Source organism: Molossus molossus, unplaced genomic scaffold (assembly GCF_014108415.1).
Source record: "Molossus molossus isolate mMolMol1 unplaced genomic scaffold, mMolMol1.p scaffold_m16_p_18, whole genome shotgun sequence".
Lineage (NCBI taxonomy): Eukaryota > Metazoa > Chordata > Mammalia > Chiroptera > Molossidae > Molossus > Molossus molossus.
The window spans coordinates 18,634,850-18,662,828 of NW_023425353.1; the positions used below are offsets into that span (position 1 = coordinate 18,634,850).

Sequence of the window (27,979 nt, forward strand, 5' to 3'; positions counted from 1 at the left end):
TCCAGACAGATGAATGGGATGTAAAGGAAGAGAGTGATAGTCTAAACTCCTCATTATTATGCTGCCATCCCTTCTTCTGAGACCTTGGGTTTCAAAAGCCAGAGAGAAACCATTCCCGCTACATGTAGAGCATATGAGGATATTCTACTCCCGCTCTCCTGACATCGAGACCTCGCTGTCCTCACCCCCCAGAGGTGAGGACGCTCTGCTGTTAGCATAGAACGAGATGACGAGAGAGGGAGGACAGTAAGATGCGCACAATATTGGGGCTGTAGTTTTTATCTGCTCTTTCGTACGACGAATGGAAACTATAGACTGCTTTGATTTATCTAGGTTAAGTAGTCAGACCACCAAGCAGCATCCCTTACCAATCCTGCAAGTCCACACTAAATGGAAGACATGTAGACACTGGGCATCTGTCTAGGGACTGTGTGTACCAACTAGCCTTCCATCCTAGTCTCCAAGGAGTACGCTAAAGCCAACCAATAAGGAACTAAGTCCCCCAATAAAAGGGACTCTCTAGGGGAAGCCATTTACCCTGTTCATTGGCAAACACCTCATATTTTAATTATGATTAAAATTAAGACACTTAAGTATACTAAAAGATGCTTTAAAAAAAAGGTAGAAAGGCAACATTGCTTTTAAAATGCAGAAGCAGCATGAAAGATCTATTTTGAAACATATTCCAATACGATTTGTAAAGTTTCTGGTTGAATTTGGTGTGCATTATACCCACGCACATTCCACGGGCAAATTCATGTCATATGTCAAGTCAGAGTTAATGAGGCACAGAGCACACAGCTCCAGGAGGACAGTGCCGTGAACGGTGTAGCAAAGAGCAAAGACACGTAATCCCCTCCAGGGAAGGAAGGAGTAAATAATTGCAGACAATCAAAAACTAATAAAATACTGATGACTAATAATAGTACATAATAAGCAAATACAAATAAATAAAGTGATAAAACTATCACATCACCATCAGAGACACAAGAGAAACATTGCGACATCTTGACTCGGTGATACAGAATACATACTCCAGAACACTCACTCCCAGGATAGAGAAGGGAAAAAGAAAATGAAAAGATAGATGATAGAAACGAAGGAATAATTGTAAAGAACCAATATATAAGTAATTGTTTTTCTTGATAAACAGATTAGAACATGTGAAAGAGAAGGGAAAAAAATCTGCAAAGGTATTTTCATGAAAGAAAGAAAAACTCAAGTTCTGTAGATCAAGAAGAGCTTACCATAAGAATGGCTAATGAAAAAAGATCAAAAGTCGGTCTAGGTTAGTGTGTGGCACAGGTAAGTTTCAATCAGTATAAATCAGAGAAAAACACATAAATGAAACAAATAAATTCCGGTAAATTTTTAAAGAACAAATGAAAAACTAAAAAATCTAAAAACTAAACAAAAACTAAACTGGACAAGGAATCAAACTAAGATTGGAATTCTCAGATATGCAAGGGCTCATCATTTGTGACAAAACAAACTCAAGATATACTTTAATTGAGCAAGGAGTGAATTATAAAAAGCAAGAGGAAAGGGTAGGGGAGGAAGATTATGAGAAGAACATCAACAAGTGGAATTATGTCATCAACATGCCAGTGACAATCACAAAAATCAATTAAAGTCCAATGAAGTCTAATGGTTCTGCTAATTTGGCTACCAAACAATGAGAAGTCAATAATTTAACAAATTTCTAAGCACCTGCTGCTTACCAGGCAATTTTCTAGTATCAGAGATGAAGGAGAGAATAATAGATATAAAGTATATGCCCCATGGAACTCAACATCTAGCAGAGGGAGAACACAAAGGAATTAAAAATATATCAGGTGGTGAAAAAGCTGGTGTGAGGAGCAGAAAGTTCTGGAGATATGTGAAAGGAAGGGTTTTTATTTTATTTATGGGGGAAACACTTGAGCAGAGACCTGAGGAAAATAATGAAGCCAGTGATGAAGATATCAGGAGGAAACTCATCCCAGCGAGAAGGCATAGCGGGTGCAAAGGCCCTGAGGCAGAAGCAACTTAGTGTTTTTGAAGAGCTGTAAGAGGCAGTGTGGCTGTGGTTGAACAGACAAAGGCAGAATTGGAAGGAGCTGAGGTTGGAGCTGACATTCAGTGATTCCTACTTCCTGGTACTCATGCCTTTGCTTAGTCACCTCTCCTTTTTTCTATTGCCAAAGAAATATGAAAGATGTGATTGATGTGTGTCATTTTTGAATAGAAGAAGTTAATTGGTAGAATAAGGATCATGGAATGTCAGCACCTGTAATGTATAAGATAGTCTTCCATGAAAGTCACCTATACCTGTAAGTGTACTTTTTGAAAGCAAGAGATCAGCTTTTGTTGTGTTAAGTTGCAGATTTCAGGGATCTTTATTGCTGTCTGCTAACTTATTCTATGCTGACTAATTCACCATCTAGTATGCTTGAGGGAAAAATGCCTCTACTAATAAATATTTTTTTGTGGCCCATTTTATCAACAAGTATTTTGTTATCAAAATTAAAATAAAAGACCTCTATTGAAATTGACCCAGTATTGAGTCTCAAAATCTTGGAATTATCTGTGATTCTTCAATCTTGATATTCACATTTAAAGACTTTGTAAGTTCTATTGATGTCAGAAATGGAGAATGGAAAAACTGGAAAACAAAAGATTGTGGTTCTAATTCTTGTTCGTTAAGTTGCTAACCAATGTTTTGGGCAAGAGAGTTCATCTAAGTGTCTCTGTTTCAATTTTTTTTTTTTTTTTAATGAAAGTTAAGCTATGATGTCTTAAAATTAATGTTCAGCTCTGATATTCTTTGACTTCTTGAAATGTTTCTCAAATGAGATTTTTGTTTTGTTTCATTTGTTGTGCAATGCCCTCTCCCTGAGGGTGGGCTGGGCCTAGTAACTTGTTCCTAACAAAAGCAGAATCTGGCAAAGTGATAGGATATTACTTCCAAGATTGCATTACAAAAACTCATGCTCCCATCTTGCTCATTCCCTCATCTCTTCTGATGGAAGTCAACTGACACATCATGAACTGCCCTGTGGAGTGATCCATGGGCAGAGAAAAGTAGGGGAGGCCTCTGCCAACAACAGTGTGGAACTGAGACCCTCAGTCCAACAACCCAAAAGGAACTGAATTCTGCAGATGATCTCATGAGTGAATCTGGAAGCATTTCCTCTGCTTGTCGAGCCTTCAGATGAGACCACAGTCCTCAACAACACTTCTAGGGCAGTTTCATGAGAGACCCTGAGCCAACACCTGGATCATAGCCTTTGTGAGAGTCACCGAGACACAGGACTCTCAGTGACCGTGAGTCACTCTCTTGACCACCTGCTTCACCCAGGTTCTTGACTCACAAACACTGTAAGAGAGTAAATGTTTGCAGTTTAAAGCTTCTAATGTGTTGGGATAATGTGTTCTATAGCAACAGATAACTAATACATGGACCACTGTGAGAATTTTGGCTTTTAAAATCTGGATATATCAGGAAGTCAATAGAGTTTTGAATAGAAGAGTAACATGATATTACTTATCTTTTAATATAATTTCTGTGGCTCCTATGGAGACTAGACTGAGGGGGCCAAAGTTGGAAGAAGGCAGGGGAACAGTTGGAAGGCCACTACAATGATCCAGGGGAGATTAGGGTGAACCAGCCCAGCAAGGTAGCATTGAAGGTACTGAGAAATGGTCAGATTCTGCACATAATTTGAAGAAAGAACCAACGGGATTTATAGATTGGTCGTGGGTAGGAGCAGAAAGGAAGAGTCAAAAACGATTTCAAGGTATTGATGCAAACAAAGAGTAAAAAAAATATAAATGAAATTTTTGAGACAACTAGGAATTTAAACACTAAGTAGGTAATAGGTAATTTGGAATGATTTTAGGTGCGGTAATGGTATCATTATATTAAAACACAAAGTAGTTTTTATCCTTTAAAGATGTACACTGAAATATTTATGGATGAATTATTTAATGGCCAAGATTTGATTGAAAGATTTGTGGATGGTGTGGGAGCATTATTGGGGGTCAAAGGGCACAACGGCCATAAGGTTGATAGCTCCAGGAACTGGGTGAAGATACATGGAGTTTCTTTTTATGTTTCTGACTAGTTTTGAGTCTCTTCAATGTTACCCAAATACATGTTCAAAAAATTGCCTCCAAAGTCAGTGGACTTATGAATAACTAGATAACTGGAATTACCTAGATCAGCAAGACTGCAGAGAAAGAATAGAGGGTGAGGTTATAGACAGAGTTGTGACTTCGACTTGGAATGTTGTATTTGATAAGCCTGTTTGAGAAGGAGTGAAGCCATTGAGTCGTCAAAGAATAATTAAGTGAGAGGCCTAGCTTGTCATTCGAATGCCACGACCGGAGAGACCCTTGGGCCTTCAATCAGAGAGATGAGTGGAATCAGCAAAGGAGACCTAGGAGAGGTCAGCAGCCAGGTAGGCAATAGTTCAAGGAAAACATGATCAACACGGACAAGTGCTGATAAACCAAGAAAAATGAACATTTGAAGTTCACTTTTGGATTTGGTTATGTGCAAGTTGTTGGTACCGTTGATGAGACATGGTTCACTGTGGATAAAACCTGATGGGAGTAGGTTCCAGAAAGAATGGGAGATAGGATTGGGGAAGACATACAGCATAAAAGAATGAGAAATACATAATACAAATAAAATAACATAACAAATAATTGGGCTTAAACACCTGAAGATATTTGCAAACATCTAGAAAATGGTGGAAGAAGGCTAGTCAAGTAAAAGCATATAAAATGACCATGCACTACAATTTTATTCTGAAATTTCATTTTCAAAGACAACTGTGCACTCCCACCTGTCTGAGCCTGGTCACAATTAAATTGGCCTTGAAGTAGGAAAGACATTCACTAATCCTGACCTCATGCCGATCCTTTCAGCCAGAGTAGAACCCAGGAGTTCTTGGTGAGGACAAACTTTGGGAGGCCATGGGAATAGAAAGCTTTTAGTCAATGCTGTCCCCTCCCAGCACAGACTGGCAGAGCATTTCCATGAGCAAGGACGTCTACGGACTGACTGTCAAAGCATTTATGCTCCTGGTGCAGATCTGCTCATGCCTGTCCCTTCCTCCCAGGGAGGGGACATGCACACTGGCTCATTTATCCTTTGTAGGCCTTTCACTTAGCATGAGTCATATATACTCTAATCTTAACCAAGATCAAAATCCCAACAAGGTCACTAGGAGATTTGCCTGGATAAAGGCAGCTAAGTAAGTCCCCAAATCTCTCATGAGCCATATTAGAGAAAAAGAAAATCCCAGAAACTGTTTTCCACCAAAGCATGTGAGGGCATTTCCAATGTTCTACCAAGCATTATGCTGATTACACTGTTCAGAGGTTTATAAACCAGAGCAAAGATTAAGTAAATCACTGTCTTGACTGACAATGAGAGCATATATTTTTAGAGAGCTTAGGATCTTAGGTTGGGATTTCTGTGTAACCACATATACAAAAACATTAGGCACAACTGATGGACACCGTCTGATACAGAAGCCCACTCTTCAACATCTACTTACATAGCTTCTGATTTAAATATCTACTTCACTTCTATAACAGAAAACGATGGTGAAAGAAGTGAACAAGTCAGCATTTTATGGTTGTTTTTCTTTTGGACTGTGATGTGTTTTCATCTAAAGCAGGGATTGGCAAACTTTTTGCTGTAAAGGGCCAGGTACTAAATATTTTGGGCTTTGCAGTCCACAGAGTCTCTATCCAACTACCCAGCTCAGATGTCTATAGACAACATCGGCATGGCTTTATTTCAATAGAATGTTATTTACATAAACAGCTGGAAGATATCTGACAACATACGTATATCCAGAATAGATAAAGAACTCTTACATCTCAACAGTAAAATGACAAATAATGGAGTGTAAATATAGGGAAAAGATCTGAATACACATTTCTCCAATGAAGAGATACAAGTGGCCAAAAAGCATATGGGAAGATGCTCGGCAAAATGAGTCATCAGGGGTGTAAGTCACTTCACGCCCACTAGGGTGGCTAAGACAAAAAGACAGCAGTAAGTATTGATGGAGGTGTAGAAAAATTGGAACATCATACCTCACTGGTGGGATTGTAAAATGGTGCAGCCACTTTGGAAAACAGCTTGGCATTTCGTCAGAATGTCAAAGATAGAATCATCACGTTACCCAACAATTCCACTCCTAGGTCTTTACCCAAGAGAAATGAAAACATATATCCACACAAAAATAGGCACATGAATGTTTATATCAACATTATTAATAACAGCTAACAGTGGGAACAACCCAGATGTCCATCAACTGATAAATAGATAAAGAAATTCTGTATATATAAACAATAGAATATCAATTGATAATTAAAGTATCGACATGTGCTACAACATGGATGATTTTGAAAACATTATGTTAAGTGAAATAAATTCATCATAAAAGGCCACATATTGTGTGATTCTATTTATCTGCAACGTCCATGATAGGCAAATGCACAGAGACAGAGAGTTGAATGCATAATGGTTTCCTGGGGCTGGGGTGGGAAGTGGGACTTGAAGAAAGAGAGTTTGTGCGTATAAGGGTGGTTCCTTGGGGGATGTTGAAATTGGTCTAAAATTAGATCGTGGTCTGGTTACATAACTTTGTCAAAAACTAAAACCCAATCACTCGTACACTCTAAATGAGTAAATCTTACAGTACGTAAAATTATCTCAAGAAAAGGATAAATAGCCCAGCTGGTGTGGCTCAGTGGATTGAACATCACCCCATAGACTGGGAGGTCCTGGTTCAATTCCCAGTCAGGGCACATGCCCAGGTTGTAGGCTCAATCTCTCACATCCATGTTTTTACCTCTACCTTCCTCTCTCTCTAAAAAATCAATAACAACATTAAAAAAAGAAAGAAAACTATAAATAAATGAAACAACACAAAATAGATGGCAGCCTAGATTTGGTCCCGTAAACTGTAGTTTGTCAACCTCTGTTTTAAGGTATGTGTATGTGTAAGTGTGAGTTTCAAAGTTTTCCATGAAACGTGTCAAGATACTGTGATGACATTCCCCATGCAGGTTTTTACAGAACAGGACATAGCAATACACACTGGCCAGTGAGTGTTGGTACATGGAACACACAGTCATTCTTAACAATGTAACACCAACAATAATTTAACAGCTAACCGCTACTGAGCATTCAACTATGAGCACTTACCAAGTACTTTAAATGTATGAAAACTGTATTATGTGTGTGTGTGTGTGTATGCTTATATATACACACATATATATAAATAAAATACTCATTGATATCTCTCAACAGGAATCAGAGGGTCCCCCTAAAGCCAGATGAAATCTGAGTGTAAGAAATATTCCATCATTGGTTAATAATGAAGCAAATATCCATCTTTAAAACTGGGCTGTGAGAAATCCGAACAAAGCACCAATCAACCTCATTTTACAAATCTAAACTCAGGCGCAGAGCCCGGGGGACAATGGCCCTGTGTTCACTAAATCCTTGGTTCACAGTGGCTTTAATGTTCAGATCTCACCATGACCTCAAAAACAGGGGTTTCAACTTGCTCATACAGGACATTCAAGCCAGGTATGAGGACCTGTCACCCTAAAATTCTGCTGCTGATTTTTGGGGAGAGGGCATGTTGGGGCATTGACTCAGGTTTATAAAAGGACGGTGACTCTGGGGAGCGAGGCCCTGGAGATGTTGCACAGAGGATCCAGTTTCTCAAAATCCTGGGCTATTTCTATTCCTGGAGGAGTGATCCTCCCCGTGCCCCTGGCACTGGCTGCCGTGGTATGCAGAGCAGCTGGTCCACGTGGCCAACGTGAACTCAGATTCTCCTGCAGACTTGCAGTCCACATCCTCGGCAGCTGCGGCACTCGTCCATGTTTGTAAAGATCGCTGTGGTCAGTCCTACTGCCTTAGACCTTCTTCCGCCCCTGCACCGCACCCATTTGTCAGCTTAAAAAAACAGATGCCAAACACATAAAAAGCCCCGTCTCATGGCTGACATTTAGAGCAAAGATTTGCCTGGGGCTCCCCATCCACCCGGTCATTTCCAACCTGCCCGTCAGTCCTGCTTTTAGATCCTAGTAAGTAGTCCCAAACCTGAGACGCTCGTTTGTGTATCAGAGTGACTACCTGGAACATAGACACATGTATGAGGGACCTTGTTCAAAATTCTTGGAGAAGTCTGTTCCCTCCACCTGGAATGCTCTTCCCACAGATCTCTGCGTAAGGGCTGCCTCTCATCATTCAGGACTCTGCCCATGGCGGCTCCGTAGGGCCACCTTCCCTGAGGAGCCCCCAACCTGGAGCGGCAACATCTCCACCATACACAGATATGTACGAACATGGGTGTGCATCCTGCCTTTGCCGCCGCTGACCACACCTCATCTCTTTATCCCGTCTATTTTCTATAGAGCACTTACCACTCCCGGAAATTTCCTTTCCCTCCCTCGTCCATGCACCTCGTAACTATGTGTATCTCCTGCACATGGAAGCTCTCCACTGGCAACACCTTGTCTCAGGGTGTTCTAAGGAGTGCTGCGGCATCTGGGTGCAAGAGTTCTCCACGGGGCAGCTGCCAACCCAGAGTCTGGGGATGGGATCCCGTGGTGCCCTCTCATTGTATAACCAACAATCCCCCGCCTTCCACAGTGCTCTCTGGGGTGTTTGTTCATGGCTGTATCCCCAACACTAGGTACACAGTAGGCGCTAGAGGTACATTTATTGCATGATTTAATTAAAAGATGAAAAAATGCAACAAGATCTTCCTGTAAATGAGCCTATAAGGGAAAACACTGACTATGAAAACAAGAGCTGGAGTTTGCCGGCAGGTTACACGGCATTTCCCAAGCCGGCACCGACCAGCATCTTGAACCAGAGGATTCTGTGTTGTGGGGGCTGTCCTGAGCCTTGTAGGATGCGCAGAGCATTCCCGACCTCTACCCGGCAGATGCCAGGAGCATCCTTCCTAACCAGCGTGACACTCAAAACTGTTTCTAGATGCTGTCAAATGTCTCCTGGGGGCAAACTTGCTGCTGGTTGGCAACTACTGGTTTGATCAATAAGTATCAATTTCTGCCAAGACAAAAGACACCCTTTGCTCAGATCCAACAAAGTAGAGGTTTATCTGTGCAAACTGGATACATGATCCTCACATACTAATTTACTCGTCTATGCCAAATATGTAAAATCCCACCAGGAAATGGTGTGAAGCCAAATGTTTGCCTACACCATTTTGCCAATATTATTCATCCAACTCTAATGGTCGGTCCATATTAAATAGTACACCAGTTTAAATAGCTCATAACTGGCTATAGCTAATGGTCAATGGTGTTATCAATCTCTTTCCTAACTAAGTGGTTAAAATGGAATTGTTTGTCCTATCACCAGGCATTCTCTTTATTGCAATGGCTAGAATTATGCAAATGACACCACATAACCCATATTGTCAAATCTCCCCCAGTGAATGAAGTAATGTATCTAATGTGGTCTATATTCCTTGCAAAGGAACAGACTGACAGAGCAGAGATCCCCCTCCTCCAAATTACTAAAAAAATAAAAATAAAAAATAAAAAATCATTATATTTTACACTGAAAACAGGTCAAATGTCGGTATGCAAATCATACCTCAATAAATCTATTTTTTACATTTGCTATAAAAAAATGAATGCCTCGAAAATCTATGATCTCCTTCTGCCGCTGACAAGATTAACTATTCGAAGCATCATGTGTTATGCTTGGACCTCGGAACAGATGCTGCTGAAGGTAACTACTGGGTTAGCACAGTTGCCACTAGGATGGGCACTAAAAGTCTTTTATTCCTCCAAATGCCCACGTTGGTCTGCGTCATCCTACCAGGGTGGGCACTGCGCCTGAGCTGGCACTTTAGTCTAGCACCTGCGCTCGCTGTCTGGTGGGAAAATGTCGCAGGCTCATGCACCTACAAGGAGCAGGTGAACACGCGTCCCGGTGTGCTCGAGTCGTGTTCTGTCAATGGCTTTGACACATTTACCACATGGGAGCCCTATACTTAGCACTGTGAACAGCAAGGTGACTGGGACAGGCCTGACCTTCAGAGAGTTTACAATTTAAGAAATCAAACCGGAATGTTTTTAGGAGAGATTTTAGATTTTGATAGGTTAAACTTTATATTTTAAATGCAAATAATTTGAAATGTGTCATTGACTATTTTAAAAATCCACAGTCTAAACTTAAGAGCAGTTGAGACTGGGTATTTCGTGTTTGTCAGAGGGGGTCTAGAGGGAGGCCCGACAAGCCCTCAGGATGGGGAAGAAGTCGCCTGCACAGCCACCCCTCCCACCTGGCTCAGCTCCTCCCTGCATGTCTCTCCTTCTCCAGCTCGTTTCCACCTGAGCAAGGAGGAAGCAGAGCCTGCGACTGTTAGTCACTCGGGCCCAGTCTCTCCATTGAGAGTACAGTGGAGAATCAGCACCATCATCTAGGTAGTTTATGGAACTCAAGTCATAATAACTAAGTAAGGGCAGAGCAGGTTGCTACAGTTCCAATTTAATGTAAGGACTTCCTATAAAGGACCGGTCCACTACACTTCAGGTTCTCCAAGGGCTATGCTGTGAGGGACGTAAGATGAAATTAACAAAGTCTTTGACCTCTAGGACCTTCTAGACAATTGGTAGCTTTTCAATTCTATTGCCCTGTGTAGACATGGCTTCTAAAAATCACTTATTATGCGCTCTCTGGGGCAAGGAAGGGTGTGTCACTTACGGGGCCTGGTTAATATTCACTTATATATAGAGTACCTGGTAAAAGCAAGAGTTCGAAAAATATGTGTTGAATAAGTGAGTGAATCAACAGATAGGCTGCCGATGCGGAGATAAAAATGGGTTACCCCCAAATCCTCACATTTTATACATCTTCATATTCAGGCACCTTCTTGTTCGTTTCTCATTGGTTAAATTGAAATGTATTTCAGATACATACAATGGTTTCTCATTGTATCCCCAAGTCAATCCAGAGTAAGGTGAGCGAAGTAATGATCTCAATCTTATTTTAGACTGAACCTCAGAGATCCCACATTTAGCCAGTTACAGAGTGAGTGACAAAGCCATGTGGACCTTGTGGTCCAAGGTTTGCTTTTCCAGTAACAACAGAAAGATGGATTAGGAGCCCGATGCACACAGAAGGTCCCGGGGCTGGGGAGACTTGGTCGGTCAAAGAGAACGTCCCACCTCGTCTCCCTTTGCGGTGGGAAAGCAGCTCAGAGCACTCAGCACACTAGTGGCAGCTGTGGAGTTGGCAGGTTCCTCAAGAGAAGGACTGTAAGCATTGTCATGGGCCAAGAAGATGGATGGGCCATTTATGCACCGGGGCTGACATGCAAATGGAACCCTGCCCAGCTTGACTGCCCTTTCTTCAAAGATGTCATTGACAGATGAGTATCTAAATGTTTTTGTTTAAAAATGAAAACAAGGAAAAAAGAAAGAAGAGACTAAAACAAAACAAAACAAGCATCTCTTTCTACTCCAAATAGACACATGTAGCTGGTGCCCAGGAGAACACCAGATCGGGCCTGGGACCGGGCAGGCCGTTCGGAGTAGTCCTTGATAATTATTTGCAAAATTGTTCACCTTTCTCTTCAGATACATTTCAATTTAACACAAGGATTTCATTGAAACCCCAAATTACTGCCAGTTGGCTGTAGCCCATCTGCTGTTGGAGGCACAGTGGTGGGGGACAGGCCTGCTCACATATTTCGTGTTCACCTGCCAAAACAAGGCTTCTTCCCCAATTAAAATGGCCTTTTTTAAAATTTGCGAGTGGTAAACAATGTCTACTTAATTTGAGGAAAATACACAGAAGAACGTTACGGAGCCTAATCACACAGGGACATGATGGGTGAGTCAGAGTCGAGGAGACTTGGGGAAGTGCTGTGGAGGCCACTCTGCTTCTGGAGACAGGAAGGTCCTCCCGAGGTCACTGCCTTCACAGTGCTGCGTCTGTGGCCGCTTTCAAGATCAAACCGAGCAAGTCTGTTTCATCTTATGTCTACCAAACACACTATAGGGAGGAAGATTAATAATCACCCGTTTTAAAAGGTAAGAACTAAATACAGTTCTTCAGATAACCTTGCTTCTTTATCTTGCCTTGTAATTATCTTTTGAAAATGGGGACCAGTCGAGTCCTACGGAGTTGCAATGAATAGGAGGATGTCTTTTCCACCGACTGAAGGTGGGCCCAACCTGCCTGTGGTCTCTGGCCGGCTGTGTAACTCAACAACAGATCAGCAAACCCTCTGGAGAAGCCACGTTCTTCTCCGGACTGGGTGTGCAATGCGTAGGTTGAGTCCTCGCTTCGCCCTCACTCAGCCAAATAGATATGCGCAAAATACAAGGTACTTCGAAATATCTGGGCATAGTTTGTGCACTTGGACAGAAGTGGCTTGGATGGGCACAGTTATCTAAGGGTCAACACAGAGCATTCTTCATGATGACTGAATGAGAAACGCAAGGGAAGGGTTTTCAAAAGGAAGTTCAAACAGACAGGCAGCTTTGGTCAGGCCTGTCACTGACAGGTGCCGCATGTGGGCGCAGCTGCTGAGAGATGCACACCTCCAGAACCAGCTGGCTGGGTCAGCCTGGAGGTCAGCGAGTCTGACCTCCTTAAAGCACAAATAAATCTTGCCGAGTTAAAATAATGATCCTGTCTCCTACTTCCCTCAAGGAACACGAGACCCTAAGTGACGAAACTTGAAGACAGCAGCCGTGAATCCTCAGAGTCCTTATCTCCTGGCTGATTAGTTGCAGGTCTGCCTAGTTCAAGATGAGCTACAGGTCAGACACACAAGGCTGTTTTCTTGCCGTGCCCAATAACTCATAAATAACCAAGGCAACTGTCCCCACATCTTTCAATACCTGTTAATATAATGATGATGCACAGGCTAAGTCAGAAATAAAGTGGGGGAAGAAACCAGTGTTTCCTAGCCAAAGAACAACCACTTCAAACATAGCAGCTCGGTTTGCATCCCTTCCCACAAGTCTCTGAGAAGACACAGGAGAGGATGTTCAAAGCCACCCTCCAATCCAGCCTATCCAGGGATGCTGCTCCAAGACAAAGTGACTCCCTTTGGTAAACCATGCCAACATCACGACGGGGCCTGGAAGGTCTCACCCGGGCATCAAGCGATAGATTCGACAGTGATCAGAAACAGGTGAGGTCCCACGCATGCTGTCACACCACTTCCTCAGCAGCTGTCTTCCAAGAGGGCTTGTGACAGTTTCCGGCCCGTTAGGCCAGATGCCACCAGTGAAAGCCCCCAGCCAGCTACAGAGATCTACTGATACTCCTGGGAGCGACAGAGATGGGAAAATCCAGAACCAAGGTTTTGTTTTTTTTTGTGTTTTTTTTTTTTTTGTGACAATTCAAGACTCTCAATTGTAAAATGTTTTGGCTTTCTCAAACCCAGCACCTGCAGATACATTTAACTCTAATTCCTCAGGGGGATTAGGGTGATGAAAATCTCAGGCTCACTGGAGAAGGGCACATTTCAGCTTGTATTTGCCTAAAACAAACCCCGCAATCTCCTCTCGTGCCCACTGTGATCTTAACGATGCGGAAGTGCCATCTGGCGCTGACTGTAAATGAGCCTGCGACCGACTGCCAGGAAGGGCCCCCTGCTCACACCGACAATTTCTTCCTGGCTCAGGGTTTAGGAATAAAAGTCCTGGGAAAGATTTCTGTTTGCACATCAAATGCAACCAGCTGTCAGAGCCTTGGATTGGAAGAGATGACACCAAGCTGCAGAGGGAGCAATTTAGAATTGTTTTTCCTTTGAAAAGCAACTTTCTGGTACATAGAAGTTGTTGACTGACCAGACACGTGGGCACCTTGCTTGTCTTATATCTGTTGATTAAAACCCACTGTTTACCTGCCACCACGGGAGATTTCCGCTCATCCAGGAGCTGGATGGAGGTGCTCGCGGTCACTACATTGCTTTTGTTGGCTGTTCCTGTAGGAAGGAAAACCAAAAACGGACATCGTTAGAGTGCACGTGTGAAGAGCGTGACCGCACTGGCTCATGGTCGCCAATTCTGCAGGGGTGCTGGGGATCGAGTCCCACAGCCCAGGGCTGGCCCACTGTGCTGCACAGGTGCGGGGCGGCCAGTCCGCCCACTGAAGTCCCAGTGACGCCACCGACACGGGAGCATTCGGCCTCTTCACATTAATGTCATTGACCTCTGGGGGGGAACCACGTTTTTTTTTTAAATTTGCAGTTATCAATTGCAGTGTTTACTTGTGTTAGTAATCATATTTATAGTGCCTTTCTAATGAGCCACAGAAAACTGCATGGGATAACATTTTGAAATTATTTTACGAGTTGAGAACTTTAGGTCTAATTTGTTGGTTAAAACTTTACTGATTTATAAAATTCTAATTTTAAGTCCAATTTTTTCTCAGCAAAACCATTCTAAACAGGGACAGAGCTGGCATACGATCCTTACTCCAAACCCTTTTAATGCGGTAACAAGGCATTACTATGAAGAGATTTTCAATCACTGACAATGGTTCCAATACCCAGGCATTAAAAGATGCTGAGCACAAATCCCTAGCCTTCTAAAAGGCGTTCAATGAATGTGAGTGAAAGGGTATCAATCGAATTGAGAAGCAGGCAGAAGGCAGACCTAAATTTGAATACCCTTATGACCAAAACAATTGAGAGCTTCTCCTGGCCCAAGTCTAAGCAGTAATGAAAACCAGCTTCCTCTCCAGTGTGTACAGGTATCCAACACACAGCCAAGAAAATGAGAGACCTCCACAGCAGCACCAGTGATTTTTAACATTTTCCCTGAATCTAAAGGGGCCATGAAATCTCCTAAGCTATTATGTCATCCACAAATTTACCAGTGTAAAGGTAAATTCCCTTACATTACATGATTTCACTGAAAGTTCAATGAGAACCCCACTTGCTAAAAGCCAATTAAGCAACAGCCTTAATTAATCAGAATTTGTTTTTCCCCACACATAATTCTTTGCAGGAAAAATAGTGAATAATAACCAAGGAAACTGAAATGAGAGGCCACGGCACACACATACAGACACACACAGACACACACAGACACACACATATAGACACACACAGACACACACACATATAGACACACACAGACACACACACATACAGACACACACACAGACATACACAGACATACACACAGACACACACATATAGACACACACACATACAGACAGACACACACAGACATACACAGACACACACATATAGACACACACAGACACACACAGACACACACACAGACACACACACATATAGACACACACAGACTCACACATATAGAGACACACAGACACACACACATATAGACATATACAGACACACACACAGACACACAAACATACAGACACACACACATACAGACACACACGCATATAGACACACACAGACACACACACAGACACACACACACACATACAGACACACACACATACAGACACACACAGACACACACACATAGACACACACAGACACACACACAGACACACACACATACAGACACACACCCACACACACCACTTTTGGGGGATGCTCATGTCTCCCACAGCTCCTTTCTGTCCAGTTTTGGGCAAAAGCTACTCTGTCACAAAGAATAACTTAGTGACTCCAGTCCAGATCTATTTTTTTCTTTAGAGGACTATGAAAAAGAAAGTACTATTCGAGTCCATGATAAAGAAGACATTACTGGTATGTTTCAGCAGAAAGAGAAAGTCCACGGTCTTAGTTGGTATTTCCAGCAATCAAGTGTGAGGCTGACTACAGAAAGAGAGAGCGCTAGTCATCTGGAAATTTACGTCGGAGAACACACATGTCCCCGGGCGTGGCTACACACAGGCTGTCAGCGAGGGGCACAGCCTCCAAGGGTCTCCATGCCAACAGAACCCAACTGATAATCTTGTCGAGAATCCCACCCAGCAAAGGAATTTCTATAAGGACATTTTGCCTTTTCTTAAATATCTTCATTCATGAGGGACCTGCTTTTTAATGAGTCCATTCAACTAATTATTAGACAACTCCTGTCAACATGTCTTCTGCAGGTTTCAAAAGAACTTTTTTTGAAGGTGTTCTCCTGCACGGAAATGAGGGGGCTTTGACACGAAGATGAGCCTCCGCTAGGGGTGCCTTAGGCATGCGTGCTGAGGTTAATACAAAGGCCCCGAGATAAAACGTAAGCAGGGCCTGAATGCCCAGAGAGCCCGTGTTCACGGAGCTGGTCCCATTCATCTCTGATGGAGCCACGACGCGCAGCCGTACACAGAACGGACGCATGAGCAGGAAAGCCAAGGACAATGGAAAGCATTTCGGGATGGATGCTTCTAAAACTGGTTAAGATAAGACAGTGTGCAGTTCTCTTTGTAGGGAGTGAACTTATCTTTTTTTTCTTTTTTTATAACATCATAAAATCTTCGGACTAGAAAAATCATTGGCTACACAACCCCATTGGTCCCTGCAGCCTTCTGTCAGGAGACGACGAGGCTGTGCAAGGTCTTAGTCCCTCCCCCTCCCTGTCCACGGGAATCAGTTCTGTTCTGATGGGGAACTGATGGCCTCAATCTGATGTGACTCGCTGACGGTTCTGGCAAAGGGCGTTAGGCCTGCCACAACTTTCTCTTGGTAGGGCCATGGCGACATTAAAGTTTGTATACAACTGAGACGTTTGTATTCAAATTCCACATGGTACAAAATAACAGCCCCGGGTTTGAAATGCTCTTTGCAAAACCCAGTTAAGCCAAAAGAGCTACATTTTATTTGGGGCCGTCACACTCACAGAACAGGTCATTGGTTCAGCGCCGAGCTGATACTCAGCATTGGCTCTCCAGGCTGAACTGGGGTCCCCTCCGCATTCAGGCAGACCTCCCACGCTCCGCAGGTGGCACCCAGGCCAGCAGGACCTGCCCGGCAGGGCCCCCTCCGACAAGGAACCCACCTGTGCTGAAGGGGATGGAGTAGACGAAGCTCCCTGGAAGCTGCTCGGCTGCTCTGCGGTACCAGAGAGGGAAGTGGTCGGCGTTAAAGATGTTCTCCTTGTCTCCGGCTCTCAGGAAGTCCCTGGAAATGGACAGGAACGAGGAGACATGGCCACTCCGCAGGGCAAAGCCGGAGCCCACCCGCCTGCGTGGGGTGAACGCAGCATTGGCCTGCAGACCCGCACCCGCCTTCCTCAGCCGGCCTGCGTGACGCTGTGCACCCCGGTGACCCAGAAATACCTGCAGAGTCCTGGCAGTCAGAATCCCGGTGGGTGAGATGAGTTTTCCTAGTGTGTCTAGTGAACTAATTATCTTAGCGTCTGAAACAAGCAAGCAGCCTCCAGACGCGTATCGGACCGAAGGGAACTCAGGAAGCTCTGCCTTAAAATCACCACAGGGACACATACCCTTGGGCGGACCCCCTCAGGCAGGTCTCACTCTCCTTAGAAAAAGCACGAAGGAGGTAAAGCGGGTCCACCAGGAAGCTTTGCTCCCCTCTTCCTTCCCCTCCCTGCTCTGCAGCCAAACAGGACCGCAGCTGGTCCCCTCGGTCAGTCCCTCACTGGTCAGTCCCTCACCGTCCCTGCCCCCTGCCAACCAACCGCTCACAGTGCTTCCTTCTGTCTGGATGGCTACACGCATGCTCCCCCACATCTGTCCCTCTCGACGTCTCATTCATTTCAGGTGTGTCTCAGATACCACCCACCACACAAATCCACAGACACACACGTGCTCCTGTCCACTCTGGGGCCCACAGCCTCGGTCCCTCTGGGGGACCATTGTCATGCCCCCGTCCCAAGTCTCCCAATCTGCGAGGAAAGGAGGTTTTGCTCCTGGTTCTGCATCCTTCCACAGCCCTAAGCACACAGACGTCTCAACGAGTTTGACTCATCTCTGAAGAGTCACGGTTACTCTCCGGCACCGAGTGCTTTGTGTTGGCTGATATGGTGCAATCAGAGGTGAAAATGACTGTCTGGTTAGTTCACACTCTGCAGAGATCTGTCAGGAAGGGAGACCAGTCTGGGGACAATGAAAATGTAGGGGGACGGACACCAGCTGAATCAGAAAGGGCACCACTGTCAACCCAGCAGTTTGCAGCACAGAGTGGCTCATCCAGACCAGTGACTTTCAACCCTTTGCATCTCATGGCACATAAACTAACGGCTGAAATTCCAGCACAACGAAAATAGGTTTTTTTGCCGATCTGACAAAAAGAAAAAAAGGTATAATTTTGATTTATGCAGACTGGACAGCTATTGTTATGCTGGCTGTTAGCATTTATTTTTTACTTGACAATCTAAGGGGAAAGAGGTCAGTGCCCCTGACTAAATAGTCAGATATTGCATCTTTTAAAAATTCTTACGGCACACCGATTGAAAATCACAGATACAGACTGTGGAAAGAAATACTCAGATATTCTCTATTATTCACCATGGTTGGATTTATATGTTAAATCATAACTAGTTGGTTATTAGAAACTACTTGACCTTGGTTGGCATCCAGTTTAAGAAAGCATTCTATAGTTTTAGGGTATGGCCAACCTGTGATCCCTTGATCTCTTCCAAAGATGAGAGGCTCACTCCTTTGACAGGAAGCCCATGCTGTCCGAGGCCACCTTCAAAGTCCTTAGGAGGCACTGAACTAGGCCCCCTTGTAACTTACATGACTCATTATGCACGACTCAGTATGCTTCATGATCACAGAATATATCAAATCTCATATCCAGATAAGAAATCCTCAAGTAATTTGCTACATTTGTTCTAAATGACATTTTTCAATTCTTCCAAACTCCCTCATATGTTTGGACCCCTTTCCGCAAAAGGGCTCTGCTCAGTTAACACCCCTATGACATTTTGTGCTACTGGACCTGAACATAGAAGACCGAGAACGGTCTTCCCTTACTGCCTACATTTGTTGACTGATTCTCACTGGCAGGATGACACTCCAGAAATTACAATCTTATTTTCCATGTTGGAAAAAGCTCTGTGCTCTCATTCCGAAGGCCAGCTTTGGAGCCATGAGCAGGACTGAGAAGGTGCAGAGCCCTGAGTTACACGGCGCTGGGTGGGGGGCATTCCAGGGTCAACGGCACGGATGAGCCTCCTGGCGCTGCTCTACGGCTCAGGAATGTCTCCCGACCCTCAAGTCATCAGGCTTCACAGACGCTGAGATGTGAGCTTTTTCAGTTTTCCTTTAGGCATGAGGTTCTTCAACGTTACGTGGACAGGCAAGTGAAGTTGTGGGTATTTCTAGCTTCCCAAAGCAATTTTATTTCTATACTCGTTTGTTCTCACAGTAACTCAGGGCGATCATTGGCCCCAATTTTCAGATGCACAGAGTGAGGGCAGTGAGTGAGACCAGCCAGGTGCACATCCCAGCCGTCCCGAGCTCATGTGACCATCTTTCAACTGTCCGATAGCACAGACAACAGATTAGCAAGGTGCCACATTTTGTGGTGGTTGTTTTTGTTTTATTTATTTATTTATCCTCACCTGAGGACATTTTTTCCATTTTTTGTTCAGATAGAGTGGGAGGGAGGGAGGGAGGGAGGGAGAGAGAGAGAGAAAGAGAGAGAGAGAAAGAGAGAGAGAGAAAGAGAGAGAGAAGCATCGACGTGAAAGGGACACATCAAGTGGTTGCCACCCACACCACCCAACCAGGGCCGGGGACAAACTGCAACCGAGGTATGTGCCCTTAGCGGGAACTGAACCCGGGTCTCTCTGGACCACAGGCCGATGCTCTAACCGCTGAACCAAACTGGCCAGGGCTCGTTTGTTTTAATCTCAAAACAAACAACAGCCCTTCTCTTTGAACATTAGACAATCTCTCCTTGCATCTCCTTTTGTCTCTCTGGGTCCTGAAGGGAGATGCACTGAGTATCTAGACAACTTCTATTTCTTCCTAGACGCTTGCTGCCTAGAAAAATAACTGTTCAAGCGTAAAGGGCAAACGAGAGCTTGAAAAAAAGTCAAGTCACAACTACAGTCAACTTCCTGAATGACAAATCTGAGATGCTGAGGAGGAGAATCCTTGAACAGGAATTAAAAGCAAGTCTACAAAACATCTACAGATCTGTGGACCTGCCGTACACCAGCCTTGGCTTCATGAGATCACCTGGCGGTGTCAGGGCCTCATACAGAGGCCAGAGTGCTGCCGACCGGGCTCAGAAGAAAGGAGCCCCCGCTGGGTCCACCCCTCTTGGTTATTCACCACCAGGTAGTGTGAGGGTCTGTGCGAACCTCTAAACTCCCACACACGCACTTTGCAAACTTTCTGAATCTCAGACTCCATTTGTCCCTGGCCTAATAAGATCTTGCTTCAGAGAAAAGAAAATGAGAGAACTTATTAAAAGGCTCAGGAAAGACTCCCCAGGGTCGCACGGGCTCTGGACAAACACCGGTTTGTTAAGGGCCTACGGCTCTCTGGAGACACAGGCCTGAGCAGTGGTTTCGGGCATCTGGGCCCTGGATTCGGCCAAGCTCTGCACGCCGTCCACTGGGGCTCGTTGGAAGCACAAGGAAACATTGTCCCACCGAGTGTCACCAGCCTGCTCACTCCTGGGGCAGGGCTCCGCAGGCCTGCGGCTCAGTGTGGAGGCTCACAGGTCTATCCTCATGCACACAGGTCTATCCTCATGCACACAGGTCTATCCTCATGCACATGAGCACAGAAACACCGACTGGAGGGGCAGGAACTCCTCCAGAGCTGCGGAACAGCTGAACTCCCTGAAGCCATTTGTCAGGGGATGAGTCGTCCTCCCTCCAGCGGTCCCCCCCTCCCCCATCAGCAGCCGTACCATCTCCAGAGCTCTGAAATGACTCATCAGGGTGGGAGAGGACTCCAGGATGGTGGACAGAAGCCAAGAAGCCTGGAGAACAAAGGGTTGTGGAAGGACCAACGGGCAGGTGAGCACACACGCTGGGGCCCCCGTGGTAGAACAGAGAGGGGAAATGTCAGCAGGCCGGGGGTGGCCTGAATTTTGTTTCTACCAGTGGTGGAATCAAGCAATGAAAAGGCTTCCCTTTGAACTTCCTGTCTCAGGATCTCCCTGGGCCCGCAGAGGATCCCCCTACTTACTGATTGGTGAGCTGCTCAGCCCCGACAAACAGGCTGGTCCTCGAGAGGCCCGTGCGCGTGCCGAGGATGGCCACCTCCACGCCCTTGTCAGAATTCCTGAAACAGAGCAGCGGGCGTCGGGGCTCCACACAGTAAGCAGATGAGGGCTTTTGCATTTTAAGACTCAGGGAATCTTTTATGAAAGAGCAATTTCGAAACATGAACTTTAAAAAGGAATTATAGAAACACATACACCAAGCTCAGAATGCAAAGTCTTATTACTTATAAAATGTTCATCCTCAATCTTGCAAGAAAATGTAAGAATCCAATGAGAACAAAAGCATCCCGAGGAAACGCGCCCCCAGAGCTAACTAAGAACATCTTTATTTCCAGTTTCTGGGTGCCAGTCCAGGCAGAGCGAGCTGAGAATGAGAACAACTTTCAGGAGAGGAAGCAAGTCCTGACAGAGAGATTTTTGCATTGATGTTACAAAGTTTATATGTGGTCCTGAGACCATTGGTGGAATATGTCATTAGCAAAAATAAGAAACTGAGCCCCTGAATCAAATCTGCAGCATCCTACGGCCTGGGAATGTCTAGGACTTGAATTCTACACCTGTGGGCACCATCTTATAACCTATACCAGAGCACAGGCCTCATCCTCACCACCAACCCCAAAGAGATGAGTGAAGAATTGGCCCCTTCGGATAACCCTGCAGATGTCATTCATATGAACCCAAAGAATGGCCTTCACAAGAAAAGTCATTGGAGAATTCACTAACGAGTTTTTTTTTTCAACTTTTGAGGTTATTTTTATGTTTGAACAAGGTCTTTAGGATATTTTCAATGCATGCTTCTTTTAAAAAAAATCATCAAATGGTTTTCTCAACAAATACATAGTTTTATTTTCAATAGAAGTATAAAGAGAATACAGACTATAGAATTTGCTTCTCTGCTCTAGATGCAAGTAACCATTTGATTCATCTGCAATATAAGATCATTTGTTTACTGGATCTTTGATGGTAGTCAAAGTGGTCAATACTACCTTTAAGTATTTAAGGGGTGAATAAAAACCAACACGATGCATTTGTTTCTGCTTGTAGCCAATCCCGGGTTGGAAAGCCAGGCTGCCCGATCAGGAACAGATGTGGACTACAAAGCAAGCTACCATTTTGGAAATCTTTAGCATGTGTTAGGAGTGAATCAGCAATCTTTGCACAGAATTTTAAGTTTCATGCAAGCCTGTAAGAAACACGTCTACCTCCACTAGAGAATGCAATCGCAAGAAAGGCTTTGGCTCTTTCTCAACGTCCCCGGCATAAGATCCAGGTAGGTAAGCATTCCAAGAAACCACAGCTCTAATGAGAATGGTCATCTCTCCTTAGCACTTCAGGCTCATCTATTAAATTGTCTACCTCCCCTCTCTACTTGGGAGGCTTGTAGTCATCTTAATCTTAAAATGTCTAGAAAAGAACTTTGGCCCAGTCCAGTCCCAAACCTGCTCTGTTTCCCATCCTGGGAAATGGCACCCAGTTACTCATGTCCTAAACCTGAGAATGACCCTTGACAGTTCAGCCGCCCTCTCCTCTCAGCAAACCCACCATCAAGTGCTGGGGGTCTTGCTTCTGAAGCATGCCACATAGGCCTCTTTTCTCTCTGTGCCCCCGCCACTGCCCTGTCTGAGTGGCAAACCCCTGGGAATGACGTAGGAGCCTCTGGTATTGTTTTTACTCCATTACAATCCATTTTCTACACAGCGGTAAAAGGATCTTTAAAAAACAAATCTAGTCCGGCCAGTGTGGCTCAGTCAGTGGTTGAGCGTTACCCATGCACCAGGAGGCCGCCGGTTCAATTCTCGGTCAGGGCACGTGCCCAGATTGTGGGCCAAATCCCCAATGGGGGGCATGCAAGAAGTGGCCAGTCGATGTTCTCTCTCATCGATGTTTCTGTCTCCCTCTCCCTCTCCCTCTCTCTCTAAAAATCAATAAAGAAAAACAAAACAAAAAAACAAAGCTAATCATGTCTTTCTTAAAACCATTCAATGCTTTTCCAATACTTCTGAGTATGAAGTCCAAAATCTTTAACTTGACTTCCAAGGTCCTGAAACACTTGTCCTCTCTGCAGCCTTATCTCCGGATATGCTCTACCCTGCCCTCTGTTGGCCTTCTTTAAATTCCTCTAATGCATCAAATTCTTTCTTACCTCAGGACCTTTGCACATGCTGTTCTAATACTTCCAAGGTCCTGAAACACTTGTCCTCTCTGCAGCCTTATCTCCGGATATGCTCTACCCTGCCCTCTGTTGGCCTTCTTTAAATTCCTCTAATGCATCAAATTCTTTCTTACCTCAGGACCTTTGCACATGCTGTTCTAATACCCTGGAATGCTCTTCAAACCTTGAACTAGTTCCTGCTCAGAAAAGCCTTCCCTGTCTTCTATCTCTACTCTAGATCTCATTACAATCTACATGTCTTTATTTTTCCTTCAACACAGTTATCACAGTTTTTCATACCTTACCATGATGGCAAGGACCATGTTTAATTGAGTTACCTACATCTCACCAATACCTAGCCCCATCCCTGGCACATAAACATGTAATCGATACTTCATGAATGAATGAATGAATGAATGAACGAATGAATGAATATGAGAGTAGAATGAATAATGGGTAGGATAGAAAAGAATATACAGAAGGAAAGGTAAATGAAGGAAATAAATCAATAAAGAGCAGAAAAGGAGAGAGAACTGAATAATGTATGACATAAAGGTATCAGAAAAAGAAATGACTTTTCTTACTATATTTAATCTTTAACAGCCCACTTAAAATAGTAGTAAAAAGATAATAATAAAATAATACTAATAAGCTGCTGGAGCAGTTCTCACCCCAGTCTTGGACAACTACCCTTGCCTGCCCCCATCCCCTGACATCCTCCCCTTCGGAAATAAAACCACAGGGTTATACCTGACACCCTAATGCAACAGAGCTCTGGCTTCGCCGTCCGCTCCCCGCTAACCTGGCCCGGGTCCCAGCTTCCCAGACTGTGAAGTAGAGGCAGCCATGGCCGGGCAGGAAGCAAAATGCTCCTTCCGCCCCCCCACCAAGTGTCACCCTACCTCAGCATACCAAATTTCATGTAATGTTCAAACTCAAACAAATTATATGTCAAACCCAGTAGCTCGCCATCCAAGCCCCAGCCGCTAATCTGCTCTAGCTCTTGTGGTTTGGAGCTTTGGGGAAAATTAAAGAACTTTAACACCAGGCTCCTCAAACAGTTTAGTTCTTAAACTATAACCATATTTCGGACTGTTTGTGGGGAAATGCCATGAAAGGGGGACACGTGCAACCACTTACTCAGATTTGTTGAGGGCAAGGCTGGTCCAATAGGCTTCAATGGGAGCACTCACCACGGCATCGAAGAGGACTTCCTGGATCAGTTCCTTGTCACCTGTTGGGAGGGACAGACTTGAGGAGATGGCTCCTGGCCCGGCCCCCAAAAGGGGCAGGAGAAGCACCCACGATTGCAGTCTGCAGGCCACTCTTCAGCCAGGGTGGTGCTCGTGCACTGTCCCCGCCCCCGTGGAGAGCACGGGGCCGCCTGACACCGGAGAGGCCAGCCACTCAGGCCCCCGGCGTTTGGATGGCCGGAGAGGCCAGCCACCCAGGCCCCTGGCGTTTGGATGGCCGGAGAGGCCAGCCACCCAGGCCCCAGCGTTTGGATGGCTAGAGAGGCCGGCCACCCAGCGCCCCCGGCGTTTGGATGGCTGGAGAGGCCAGCCACCCAGGCCCCGGCGTTTGGATGACCGGAGAGGCCGGCCACCCAGTGCCCCCGGTGTTTGGATGACCGGAGAGGCCAGCCACCCAGGCCCCGGCGTTTGGATGGCTGGAGAGGCCAGCCACCCAGGCCCCGGCGTTTGGATGGCTGGAGAGGCCGGCCACCCAGTGCCCCCGGTGTTTGGATGACCGGAGAGGCCAGCCACCCAGGCCCCGGCGTTTGGATGGCTGGAGAGGCCGGCCACCCAGTGCCCCCGGTGTTTGGATGACCGGAGAGGCCAGCCACCCAGGCCCCGGCGTTTGGATGGCTGGAGAGGCTGGCCACCCAGTGCCCCCAGTGTTTGGATGACCGGAGAGGCCAGCCACCCAGGCCCCCGGCGTTTGGATGGCAGTAGTTAGTGCAGGAGAGTCGTGGGAGTCCCGCACGTCTGCTTGCCGCGCTCTCCCCATCCAGTAGTTCATGCCGCAGACCTCGTGCCAACTCCGGGCCTTGGAGACCAGAAGGCAGCAGTCCTGGGAACGTCTGCTCTTCTCAACCCCTTGTCTGTCCTCTGTCAGCACCTGTGATTCTTCGGGGCCCTGGTTTCAGCCAGTTGTAGGAAGGGAAGGGGATACAATAACCTCATAACCCCTGGGACTCTTTATTTTGTGATTTCTTCCATTAAAAACTTTTTTTTTTTCATTTTAGAGGGGGAAAAGGCCCTTGGCAGAGGGACACTCGGCAGAGTGCTATGGACGAGGCTTAGAGATCGGGGGCTATCACGAGTCCAGCACAGGTGTCCTAGGCCCTTCAGTCACCCCACAATGACCACGTATGACAGCTCAGCCTTACCTGGGCTGGGGGCCAAGAACAGGTAGAGCTTTGTTATGAAAGTTAAAAAAAAAAACAAAAAAAAAACTTATCCACACCCCCCCATAAAACACCAATGGAAAACTGAGAAATAGTCATGTAGAGAAATAGTCATTATATAGTAATTCAAGCAAAAGAGTAAGAGCTAAACAATCAACACCAATACATCTCAAAATTATAAGTGAAAACACAAGTTGTAGAACAATACATATCATACTATAACACGTATTATGCCTATAGTACACCATATATGTAAACCTTATAGAAAACGTAGTTCAATATATAAAATAATGTCACATATTTTTAATGGACACAAATACAGGGTAGGGCAAAAGTAGGTTTACAGTTGGGAGTACATGAGTTTATTCCTGGACTATTATTTACTAGTTATTGTGTGATCTTCTATATGAACAGCTGTAACCTACTTTTGCCCACCCTGTGTGTAGCAGTGGTATGAAGTGTGTGCAATGATGATCAGATACCAGACGGCGAGTCTCTCCGGGGGGGGGGGGGGGGGGGCGGGGGGGACTCTCAGAGGCGTCAACATTATCTGTGAGGTTTCATTCCTTAAAAATGGGCACGAAGCTAGTATGGCAAAATATTAAGGCTTGATGGTAAATATGAATGGTTTTTAAGTCTAATTTCTATACTTTAAAAAATATGTCATAGAAAAAAGTCAAAGTAGGTAACATATTGAGCTTGTCTGATATCCATCTGATTCTTTCTCTATCGGAGCGTATTCTGCAAAGTTACTCCAGTTCAGGAAGATGTGGTTTAGAGGCTCGGTAACCTCCTTACACCTCTCACAGGGCTGCTGTGGCTAATCTATAAGATAATAGATGTAAAGAACATTTCACATCACTGATAAGTGATATCACCAGGCTCATCGTCGGTGAGTCTTCCTCTGCCCAATCCTTAGCGACTGCAACTAACATATGCCAGTTCAAGGTCGAATCTTGCACATGCGAGTGCCAGGCCCGATGCTGCTCTGCCCGCCCCTCCCTCTGCATGAGTCACCTGCCATTTGTGACTCATTGAGCTCCCTCAGAGAGCACCTGGTGGGAGGAGAGGAGCAGGTCATACCTCACTAGAGGCGACATATAACTGTGGCAATCCCATCCTGGAGAGAACCAGGAGACCTAGACTATGACCTTGAGTGAGGCAAGTCCTATTTCCAGTCCTGGTTTACCGTTTGTAAATAAAGAAACTGGATGAGCAGCTCTACACAGTCCCCTCCCACCTGAGACATTTTCGTCCTATTTAGGTATTTGGCTCTATGGTTTGGTAGGGGGACAAACCACCTATAAAGGGTTAATCTGGGATTGGGAATTCTGCATGACTTTCCATAACCCACAGTCTTTCTCCTTTCCTACAGGAAGCAGACATTCCGCTGGATTTAACGGGACTGATAGTCTCTGCCAAAGCAAAGCTTCCCTGGAAACCCGAAGCGACCCACGGGTCTGATTCACTCCCTCCCACCACACGCACACGCGACATGCGTTTAGAAACACACTCACATTGGAGCAGCGGTTCTTTGCCTTTGAGGTAGAGCTTAATAGCTTCCAACTGAGACAGGTGACGGTGCTCTGGGTGCAGGTCAGTGTTGCAGTAGGACCTAAGGACATGACATGGCCCGAAACAAGAACATGTAAGTATTTACAGAGCCACCTTCCTTTGCCTTTGAACTAGGAGAATTAGGCAAGAGAGTATAGTCAACTTGATGAAGGACTTTCATTCTTACCATTCGTCTGCCAAGGACACGTCGGGGTGTTCTAAGTCATGCAGGCCTGGGGGTCAAGGAGAGGAAGACAATGAGTAAGTGCCGTCTGTGTGGTGCAGAGGGTCTCAGGCGGGCCCAAGGGGAGGTTAAGAGTAGACACCCAGCCCAAAGGTATCTGCCTGGGGAAAGGGATCCGAGCAGAGGAAACACGTTCTTTTCCAGGCAGAACTCTCCACTTCGGCCTCACTCAGCCGAGTCTCCCAGGAAAAGCCTCAGCTCCTTGCAGAGAAATGACGCTCCAGTGACTCATGGGACAGGAGCTCAGGGAGATGGTGGGAACTGCCTCCAGGGCCCCAGGCACCCTGACCTGGGCACAGGGTGGGGCCCCTACTGCCGTGTGACGTTAGCAGGTTGCTTTACTGTTCTAAATGTCTCTTCATGTGCAAAGCAGGAATAATAGTAATGGTCTCTGACTGATGGGTGGTTGTGAGGGTGAAATTATAGGTTGAGTCATATGAAATTGCCAATTTTTGACCGGCAAAAAT

At 45.3% G+C, this 27,979-nt stretch overlaps 1 protein-coding gene across 2 annotated transcripts in view; it reads right to left on the reverse strand.

Annotated features, from left to right (window-relative positions):
- CACNA2D3 (calcium voltage-gated channel auxiliary subunit alpha2delta 3) overlaps positions 1-27,979 on the reverse strand; it is an 874,937-nt gene that overhangs the window by 146,431 nt on the left and 700,527 nt on the right. For both annotated transcript variants that reach the window (XM_036266884.1, XM_036266885.1), the window contains 6 exons: positions 27,456-27,501; positions 27,232-27,329; positions 24,445-24,538; positions 21,116-21,211; positions 16,999-17,120; positions 13,926-14,006 (listed from right to left, as the gene is read on the reverse strand). In XM_036266884.1, the coding sequence (XP_036122777.1) occupies positions 13,926-14,006; positions 16,999-17,120; positions 21,116-21,211; positions 24,445-24,538; positions 27,232-27,329; positions 27,456-27,501 (537 nt within the window). The remainder of the gene's footprint in view (positions 1-13,925; positions 14,007-16,998; positions 17,121-21,115; positions 21,212-24,444; positions 24,539-27,231; positions 27,330-27,455; positions 27,502-27,979) is intronic.